Below are 10,852 nucleotides of genomic sequence, written 5' to 3'. Positions count from 1 at the left end.
AATTTCTTAAAAAAAAGATATCAAAGAAAGTTATGAAGACAATAATGTTCTTAAAAATAATATGCACATGTGTGAAACAAAAGATAAATATAAATAAATTCTAGGCAAAGATAAATCAGTTATAGTCTGTGCAATATGACAAAATTATCCAGCCTGGAGCTATATTTATTATGCCTTTTTAGGAATATAATAAAATAAAAACAAGGCAAAATAGTAAGAGACAAGACATCATTGTGGGAACATTAGAGAAGAATTAGGAAAACTTTGTCAAGAGCTGGGGATGTTGCTTGGTGGTAAGGCCCTTCCATAACCCCAAGGCCCTGGGATCAATCCAGGCCTGCAGAAAAAAGAATAAAAAAGGAAAAAGAAAATTCTCTAAAAAGAAGCTTTTCATATAGTAGCAAATAAAAGCATAAATACTTGAATAATTGAGTAGTTAAGATAAAAACATCAATCAACTAGATGTATTAATTCTTTATAGTAATGATTTTCAGTTGAAATGTGCAAATAGTAATTAGAAAAAGAGTTCAAATATGTTTCAAATGATTTTTAAAGATGAGAAAGGGCTAAAACGTGATAGAGTGTGAGTACTATGAAAATAAAACTCAGAATACTATCATGGAAATATTCTGTTCTTTTTCTTGTTTAGAAAATGGAGATAATGATATTACACACTAAATGTTAATGAATAAATATTAAAATATTTGGAAAATATTTGACACAAAGCATGTGTTTTAATTATTATTGCAATCCATGCTTATATATCTGGTAAATTGGAACAATACACATCCAGTAATGTGAATTCTGATTTCACAACCATGTCTTTAAACTCAATGTATCATGCATTCTCACTGACTGCAAAAAGCAGTCTCCCATCCACCTAGGAAAGAAGGAAGAGAAAAGGAGAGACTCTGTTACCAAATCAACAATTTTCACAGAACTTAAACTATGGTTTGGCACATAGATCAGTTCAGGGATGTAGCTAACTAAATTTAAGACTTCTTCCACAAACCTCACGTGCTAGTATTCATGCCTTTGTGTAATTTTCTGTCCTTGAGTGTGGACAATATTTGCGACTTGCTCTGATCAATATAATACAGTTGATAGGATGTAGCTCCCATTGTTATGGTACAATATATATGCCTTTATCCTACCAGCAGTCTCCTAGAGATTTTCCCTGTTTCATTGAATAAGCAGGTGTACACAGTAAGAAAGCACTTCTAGCAAAGAACAGTATGGAGATTATAGGAGAGCAACATGTAGCAGCAAAGAGAAGCCTTCAGCTGACAACTTGCAAGAAGCAGTCTTCAGGCCTATAGATAGAAAAAAGATGAATTCTGCCAGCAATCTAAGTAAGTGTCAGAGTTGATTCTTTGGCTAGTTTCCAGATGAGAACATAGCAGAGCCAATTCCTTGATTGCAGCCTTGTCAGGCCCTCAGAAAAGGGTTCAGTTAAACCATGCTTAGCCTACTGACCATTGGACACTGAAATGATTTTTAAACTGTAGTTATGCCTCATTGTAGAGCAACACAAAACTATTCAACAAAGTTTTATTGATAACCTGAAAATCCTCCTCAAAGTACATCAAGTCTTCTATAAGACAAGATAAGTTAATATATCTGTTTATTAGTCGGATTTTTCTTCATTATGACAAAATATCAGACATAAACAAGTTAAAGGAGGAAATAATTGTTTTATGCCTATAGTGAGATAGAACATCAGGTCAGCGGGAATATGTGGCAGGAGCTACTTATCTCATGACAGACAGGAATAAGAAATAATGAAGGAGTTAGAGAAAAGGACCCCAGACAAGTTATGTCACCAAAGACCCACCCCCAGTGACCTACTTCATCTAAATAGGTCTGACCTCCTAAAGTTTATGTCATCTCTTTACACAGAATCACCAGGTGGGGACCGAGACTTCAACACATAACATTCTGGGAACACCGTTTTTTGAAGTTTTAGACAGTATTTATTTTAGCTTAACAGGGAAAAGCAAGACGGAATTTTTAGAACAGGGGAAAGACAGCACCTCTCATTACAACTGGAGGTGTAGAACACAATCTCTGCGGGGGACAGTGCATGTTCAAACCATGACAGTTTCCTGGAAGCATAATAAGTAAAATAGTTGGAATATGTCACAGAAACATAGATTTCCTCTGGTTGTTTGGGAGAGACAAATGTAGGAATCTCCTTTATACAATGACAGCTACTCAAAAGCAACTAATCTACTACTATCTCTTCATATTAATACTTGAAATTTTGTTGGTCACTGGTGACTTACCACTGTAATCCTACCTACTTGGGAGGCTGAGATGAGGACATTTGTGGTTTGAAGCCAGCCTGAGCAAACAGTTCCTGAGACCTCCACCTCCAAAATAACCAGAGCAAAATGGACTGGAGGTGTGGCTCAAGCAGTAGAGTCCCTGCTTTGCCAGCATGAAGGTCTGCATTCAAGCTCAAATCCCACAAACAAACCAACAAGAAACTTGACATTCTTCACACTCAAGTATGAAATATGAAATTGAAAACTAAATAAAATTGCTATATTCACAGTGCATCAGTTAGTCCTATATTTCAAAACAGCATGTTTTTGCTAATTTAATCATGGGAAACAACATTTCTTGTTACAAAGTGGCTTAGGCCTCTAAAGGGGTATTGACATTAGACCTAACATGGCAGCCATTTCTTGGTTATCACAATCAAACTTTCTGCTTGTACCATTAACACACCAATAGTCAAACAAAGTTGAGTTTACTAACTGTGAGGCAAATTAGACGATTTCTTGGAAAACATGAGTGTCTCGGCTTGAGGTTCCAAGGGGGATGGCACTGGGATTGTGCCATTTGAATTGGGGGAGAATTCAAGGAAGCACAGGTTGCTCTGGATTTCACAATTAGGGCAATATTATGATTGGTTATATTGATTTTTTTCATGCAGTAGAAGGAATGAAATAGACTAAAACTGCAATTGGTTAAAAAAATTAGATGATTGTGTCAAATGAAAGTACAGCTGATTAGTACTTATGCCTTTAAATATGATTAGGATGTGGTTTTATATCTGTTTTATTCATTTGTGAGTACAAAGTAAACTTGTTTGATATTGGTGTTCAGGAAAAATTGCTTATGTTCAATAGAAAATCAACAAGTAAATATTGGAGCTTAGCTTTTGGAGTTCAGTCAACTGCAAGCAGATAGCTGTCAATTGATGACGTTTTTTCTTTCTAAATAACAAGTATGTTTAGTACTTTTTTGTGCCTTTGTAAGAGCATTTCAAGGGTGGAACTTAGGATAAATGGGAATATACAAACGTGGGTTTCATAAATATTTAGTGATCACCTTCCAAAAATGATCCTGCTATTTTATAATCCTATATGCAGTGATTGTAGATGCCTTTCTAGCACTTGGTTTTATAATTTATTAACGTTTTTCAGTTCTCCTCCAATTACTATAATATTTCTTGGAAGTAAACTTAATGCATTGCTATTATGCTTTTAATCATTCTTATTGTTTACCTGGTTCCTTGTATTCTGAGTTATGATTGTCTTAAATATTCCATTGTAACAGTATTCTAATTTTCTAACTAGAAAAGAATTCTCTTAAGTCACAAATACATAGTTAAGAAGGTTGAAGTAATCTAACTGTTAAAAAATACTGATGGAAACTATTCTAAGACATTATTTACTGAGTCCTCAAAAGTGAATGGATCAGTAAGGATGATTTATTCAGCTAAGAATAAATAGAATAAATAAATGTAAATGAAGTAAAACTAGAAAAAAAGTGAATTTCTTCTATACACTAGTATTTCTGTTCCCTGAAAATGCATTTATTGAAAATCAATCACCAATATGAAGGTATTTGGAGTTGGGGGCCCTAGTTAGATCATGAGGGTGGAGTTTCCATATCAAGAATACTGACCAATATGCATCCTCTCTGTCATGTGAGGGTAAACACAGATTCAATAATATGCCTTCGACAGATGAGGATGACCCTGTTATGCCAGTGTCCACAAACACTCACCAGCCACTGGTCTGCAAATGCAGACCTTAGGCTTCTAATCCTCACAAACTGTGAAAAATAAGTATTTCTGTGAAAAAATAAATATTTCTTGTTTAAGTCACTAAATTATGGTAATTTGTTAGAGCAGCCCAAACTGAATAAGAGAATTCCCTTTAGGAAAATAAAGAAAAATTGCACATTTTAGTACATTTATATACATTTTTATTTTCTGCTTTCTTAATTAGATATACATAGTACAAAATAATTAAATCTTGTGACTTGTTACATAAAAAGTCTACAAAGTATTGAAGAAAATACCATGTACAATTTATAATTATATAAAACTTCACTTAATTTAAAAATCACTCCGTTTAATTATATTCAAGTTATACACAAAAAAGTTTACAGATTTAACTACTACTTAACAGGGTAAATACTACTATTTAAATACTACTTAATGTATTTTATCAATTGAAAACACATTAGTATAATGACATCAGCAGTACTATGATGTACACAGTGCAATAATTCTTAGAAAATGGTTATGAAATTATATTTATACACAATAAGAATTCAGTGAAGACAAAAACTTTCATGTGTTGTGAAATTTAAGCCAAGTGTTAGTTGAAGTCTCCTCAGGAACTCAACTGATGTTGATCTTGATCACCAGCTGACTTCTATGGGTTCATCCAGAGTAACACTACTGTTTGTTAGGTCAATACTTAGTATCTTAAAAAAAAAAGTGAAATTGCAAATGGTTGTTGAATTATAACCAATAATTTAATTATAGCAATAATAACAAAGTATTTTTTTTAACAAAGATTATTCCTATTTAACATGTTTTTTATGTAAAAAAGTATGTTTTTCATTTTTTTTATGAATTGTTGTAGAATTACAACTTTTACAGCAATAATATCAACCAACCTATCCATTTTTATAATAAATTACAAGATGTCTTAACTGTTAAGTTGCATGAAAAAACAAGACTATTGACTGATTATCTTGACATGGATTAGTTTTCTCTTTCCATGTGATTCTTAAGGCTGGAGTTATTTATAACTGTATTACATGACACTCTGCACTTTCCTCCTTCAACAGTTATCTAGTCATCCATATCCGAAAGTCAGATTTAAAAATACATTTTCCTTTACCTCAACTGCAAATGGTTTCAAGAAAGCTTACTTTATTGCTAATGATTTCATTTTTGCATATTTTAACTTACATTCACTAGAGATAATTTCAATTAGACCATATAAGGTATAATCATGAAGATCACAACTAAGCAGCTATGGCTAGGCAATCATTAATCATATCCTTATGGTATGATGATTATATGAGACTTCACCATTATTGCTTTTTCTAATTTGCACTTACATGACTTTCTGAAACTTGGCTTAGAATGTTTGGAATTAATCATCAAATATATGAGACACAGAAAAGAATATTGATATTCTTTACTACCTTTCATACTTCAGGCACTCTCCTAAGAGTTTTATGAAATTTATTATTCATTATAACTCAGCAAATTTGGGTAAATTTACCATACTTTATGAGAAGAGTTTAAAAGTGAAACTTTAATAATTGCCTAATATCCATTAATTAAATTTAAAATTGATCCTTTATACACCATAACCTATGTAGTTCTTTTTGCAGCAGATACCCCACATAACTTGAATAGGTTGTGAAAAAAATCAACTAGATGTAGTTGTTTCTAGGAGAATGTTTAAAAAATTGTACTGGTGTGGCAGTTAATTCATCCTTTGTATAAAGTTCCCACATGTATGCAGAAGGGCAACCTGACACAGAAAGACAGAGATCTTCCTCTTTTCCTATATAACTAAGAAGACTTAGAAAACTGTAAATATTCATAAATATGTATTTTATTTAAATGTACTTATAAGAAGATCCCCTTATAATTTGGTTGTTGGTTAAAATGAATTATTTTATCTTGAAATAATTGGGATAATGAAACTTTGTAAATTTTTTTTTCTAATATTTAAAATTCTTTGTGAATATGTTTTACAGAAGTAGAGTAACCTTTTTAAGTGGTCTGTTTTTATGCCACATATTTGTTCAAAATGAACTTGAAACAACGTTCATCATTTTTCAGCAACTCATTTGACATTTTTCAGGTGACATTTTTTGCTTCATCTCATAATAAAAGCTATGTGCTTTATTTACCATTGTAATAGTAATTGAAAGAAAATATAAAGTGCACCATTATTTTTTGCTCTGATTAAACAATGACCAATGCAATAAAATTATTTTGAGTTGTGGTTAATAACCTTTCACTCTTATTCTTAGATTCAGTTTTTTGGTCGGCCACATAAGATTGCAAGACTGTATCAGTGATTCCTTTACTTTAGAATTTTATAATTAGCAACATTTTTAAATGAAGAAAAATGGGTAGAAAGTGTTAAGTTATCAACTTTTATTTTACCAAGGAAGGACACTAAATACACAAAAACATACTTTCTCAATCTTGACATAATTTAAGGAAGGAAATTATGAAATGCAATAAAGAAGACATATTAATTCAATGCAATAAAGAAGACATAATTCTATATTAAAGGAGAAATTCAGCTTGCCTACAAAACATCCACAACGGTAGGACAAGTATCATATAAGAAGTAGAAGAATCTGCTTCTAAGGTATTGTTGAACTCTCACCCTATGAAATCTACTGGAATCAAAGACTGTCCAAGACACAGTGTTTCTTCAAAATCGAATCCAAACAACTTGTTATTTTGTAAGTTAAGTTCATAGAAAGTGACTGATTAATAGCTAGTTTGTTTTGTTTTGTACAAGTTTAAAATCTCAGAGTCCCACACTTTCAGTTGTGCAGACCTGACCTTAAACATAGATCAAATGTAATAGCTGTTTATATTGTTGGAAATATACCTTTTGAGCACATAGATTTACAGAATTTATGATTGGCGGCAGCATGATAGATTGTTTACTTACACCTTTAATTTAATTGGGGAAAAAGGAGCCCTAAAATTGTTCAAAATCTAAATCTTATGATTGGGAGAAATGCTACACAAAATCCTGACTCCTTGTTTGGTCTGTATTTGTCACTCTCATACACCTATATTCACAAGTTCTGGAAGAATTACTTTTGGAAGGATTTTCAAATATACTTTTGTAAGATATAAGCAGTGTTCAAATGTATACATTTTACTTTTGAAAATAATAAATTTTGATGCACTTTGTCACACAGGATAATAGCACTTGGAAGCTTAGTAAATTCATTTTAATATTATTTTTATTATGTCAGGACAATTAGAGATATCATTAAATTGTGTGACAGGTTACTACAGATAATGATATGAAAATAAGTTTGGAAGTTTAATGAAAATGAATATATGAAACAGATCTTAGTCTATTCATAATTATGTTTCTTTAGACCTGACAAAGACAAGAAATCCATGTTTGGGGCAGCTGAATTCTAATAAAGTATTTTTAGGTCACTTACCTTCTTTTCTTCCTCATAATTAACTTGAAGTGCCTCGGTATTTTCATTGTATTTTAAATAAACCACATTGGTAGCAGTATCTCCTGCCCCCCATACATGGATGTATCCAAGCCTCATTTCACTTTTGTTTATGTAACCACTTTTCAATATAGTGCTTGTTAAAATTGTCTATAAAAAAAGAAATATTTTGAAAACTTCATTAAAAAAATTAAGTCTTTAAAGACTATATATGCATCTGTTATCTACAATGTATTTTGTAGTACAGGAAATTATTTATTTGTATAATTGAAATGAAATAATGTGTACACAATAAACATACAATAACACTCATTTGTTAACACAATTATATAAAAATGATCTGAAATACCTTGTTAAAATTAAATTGTACCAAGAAATATAGGTCTCTTTCATAGGTGTCTGTAGAGAGAAAAAAAATGGTATATGTTTATTCTGAAGAAGAACAACAGTAAATATTAGTACACTATTCTTTCTGAGAAAAAAAGGTACCAAATTCTATTGATGCATTTCTAAAAAAAATAAAACTTAAAAAAAAAGGGAGGAGTATATCTACTTCTAACTAAAGTTTGTCCTTGGAATAATAATCTTATAGTTAACAGTAATTACATGCATCCTAATTGTCAAATTCTAAGAACTTTATCACAACTACTCTAGGACATAATGTGTTATTATTATTTCCATTGTAGGAAGAGGAGAATCAGTCCCAAAAGATCTAAATAAATGGACAAAAGTGAAAACCTAAGTACTCTCAAGGCCTGGAATCAAGCCCAGTTTTCCTTGGATTGTAATTTTAGGCTCATAAGTAAAAAAGTGAACAAGAATGCAGGAGATGTAAAGGGAAAATATAGTCAAGTAAATGACTGAAGCATATTGGAATAAAATCTGTGTAATTTAACTTCTTGTCTACATATACATAACAGCTTTATGTAGATTAATTTACTGAAAATTAATTTGCTGCAAATTTTGTCTATAATAAAATGACATTCTGCAACAAATTTTTTTTCTATATATACTAACATATACATGGCTAATTTAATGTGAATTATAAGGTATATCAGTGTTAATATGCCTTAAGTATTTTACTGTTAGCTTTTAAATAGACAGTATTAGCATAAGTTTTTAAAATGATCTTTAAGCAAATAATTAATAAAGAAAACAAGAGACAGATACTAGGAGTTGATGAGCAGTTTGCTTGCATAAGAGGACAATAATATGTATGGTCTTAGTTAAGGGCACATGCATATCTGTTTCATTAGGGTAAGTAGGACAGAATAATATTTAATTAACTTATAACATTACAAAGTTAACAAAGGTCACATTTACTTAATTTAAACATGTTCTGTGACAAGATAATTTTTATCTATCTTTGATTTTATTTGATAGAATTTGTCTGCAAGTTATAACACAAAATTCGTATGTATTTGTTTAAAAGGAATTATAGCATCAAATGAGTGTTTATCAGTCAGATTGGTGTGTTTGCTATGAAAGAAAACTTTTTTAGAGATTCTGACCTATGAAGTTCAGAGAATAGTATTTATTGTACATTATTGTTGATATATAGCCAAGAAATTTCAGGGCATTGTTCGAAGCATTTACATTTAATTTGGTTAAATATGCCAATATTGTGAAATACAACAAAATTTGCAGCTGTAATTGTCCAGATCAAATTCTATACATCTGAAGAAGTCATAAAGAATTGTGTGAATAATACTATTATTTTCCAGGGATTTAGAAAAGACAGTTATGAAATTCAAATAAGATAAAGGCCCACCTCTTAGCTTCTGAATCTTAGTTTGATAAGAAACGCTGGAGAAAAAAATTCTAAGAGAAGGTTTATCTCTCTAGTGCCAAATGGATTTGAATTACGCATACCTCAACTTCACATTCCTGGAAATCGTAGGCAAATTCAAAATAAATACTGGTGGGTCAGTTGAAAAAGAAAGGCTGCAAACATTCAGAGCCTCTTTTAATGTATTAATGAAGGGTTGTGCTCTAAAGGCAAAGGGTTTTAAGGGAAAGTGGTGGTTTCTTCACCATTTAAATCAACATCTGTTAGGAAGGTTTTCCCTGAATCATATGCTTTACATAAGATTCTCAGCTCAATTTTTAAATCTAGGTTATTTAATAATAGCTTCTTACTCTTACACCTGCAGAGCACTAACTTGATTGAAGATTCACACTCATCTTTCCTATTAATGAAGATCTATTATCTGCATCAGACAGTTTATTTAAATTGCAGAAAACTATATCATGAGAACTTCAGCTTCTCACAAGTGATACTTCTTATAACCAAGGTTTGTGTCACAAAAATATTTAGAATTCCACCTGGAAGAGGTGGCACTATTAATTGCAGTCATTTTTTACTTTTAGTATAAAACTCTGCTGGAGGTATTTTGCTGAAAAACATATATTTGGTTTTCTCCCCAAACTAATGGAATCAGATGAGCCATGACAAGCATGCCTAACAAAGAATCCCAGGAACTTCTGATGTCAGGGGACAACAGAGCACACAGAAGCTGAGACTTTGCTGTTCAGTCCCATCTTGAGGCACACTCATGGATGAAATAAACATAGAACTATGTTTAAAGATATTTTTTATAATAAAATATTGAATATTCAAAAACAAAAACAAACAAACAAAAGCAAGAGCCACAAAGTACCAAGACCAAACTCACTCCTTTGTTTTCTGGACTATCTCCTTGTTTTAGAGGTATGTCTTGTGCATCAACATTTTCACATAGAGTACAGCTCCTTCAGCTGGATGACCTTACACAATCTGGATGTATACTATGTGACTAGCACTGCACTATCTTCTGCTGTAGGTAATCCCAACCCACACAAATTCCTTAGCTTTTAACTTAATATAGGGATTAAATACATCAAAAATAAAAAAGGAGTCCTTAAATATTTGCGACACTTGTTTATGTAAGCTGACTCAACTAATAACTAAGCTCTCTTAGCTTTGAATAATATAAAAAGGTCTGTGCTCAGCTTCCAAACTACCATAATAAATAATATAAAACTAATGTGAACAGATATATGCTTCATCTCCTAGGTGGACTACTTACCTATGCTATCTCCATCATCCCAAAACAGAGTTCCTTGTGCCATGTAATTATCATCTGCAGCAACAATGAGCTTCATGTAATTTTTTCGACTATAAGAAAGAAATACATAATTTTATATGTTTGTATGATAGCACATTTTATATGATATGATATTCATGTAGGTATCCAAAGGAATACGTACAAATATAGCAAATAAGAAGAATGCAAACAGTTGAACAAAGAAAATTATGAAGTTTCTTTTTTAAAATTGAATTAGTAATAACACGAATTGTAAAATCCATCATGTTTAATAC

The 10,852-nt window shown here is 31.4% G+C and overlaps 1 protein-coding gene across 2 annotated transcripts in view; it reads right to left on the bottom strand.

Moving 5' to 3' along the window:
* Positions 1-4,272: 4,272 nt before the first annotated feature.
* The window catches only part of Si (sucrase-isomaltase), an 85,869-nt gene continuing 79,289 nt past the window's right edge, over positions 4,273-10,852 (bottom strand). Inside the window, exons 45-48 of one of the 2 annotated variants that reach the window (XM_074073864.1) lie at positions 10,560-10,648; positions 7,841-7,890; positions 7,474-7,641; positions 4,273-4,728 (exon numbers count right to left, since the gene is read on the bottom strand). In XM_074073864.1, coding sequence (XP_073929965.1) covers positions 4,663-4,728; positions 7,474-7,641; positions 7,841-7,890; positions 10,560-10,648 — 373 coding nt within the window. In that variant the 3' untranslated portion in view covers positions 4,273-4,662. The remainder of the gene's footprint in view (positions 4,729-7,473; positions 7,642-7,840; positions 7,891-10,559; positions 10,649-10,852) is intronic. The other variant, XM_074073862.1, reaches the window with a different exon arrangement.

This window comes from Castor canadensis, chromosome 5 (assembly GCF_047511655.1).
Source record: "Castor canadensis chromosome 5, mCasCan1.hap1v2, whole genome shotgun sequence".
NCBI lineage: Eukaryota > Metazoa > Chordata > Mammalia > Rodentia > Castoridae > Castor > Castor canadensis.
This window is presented reverse-complemented; position numbering and strand designations above follow the sequence as displayed.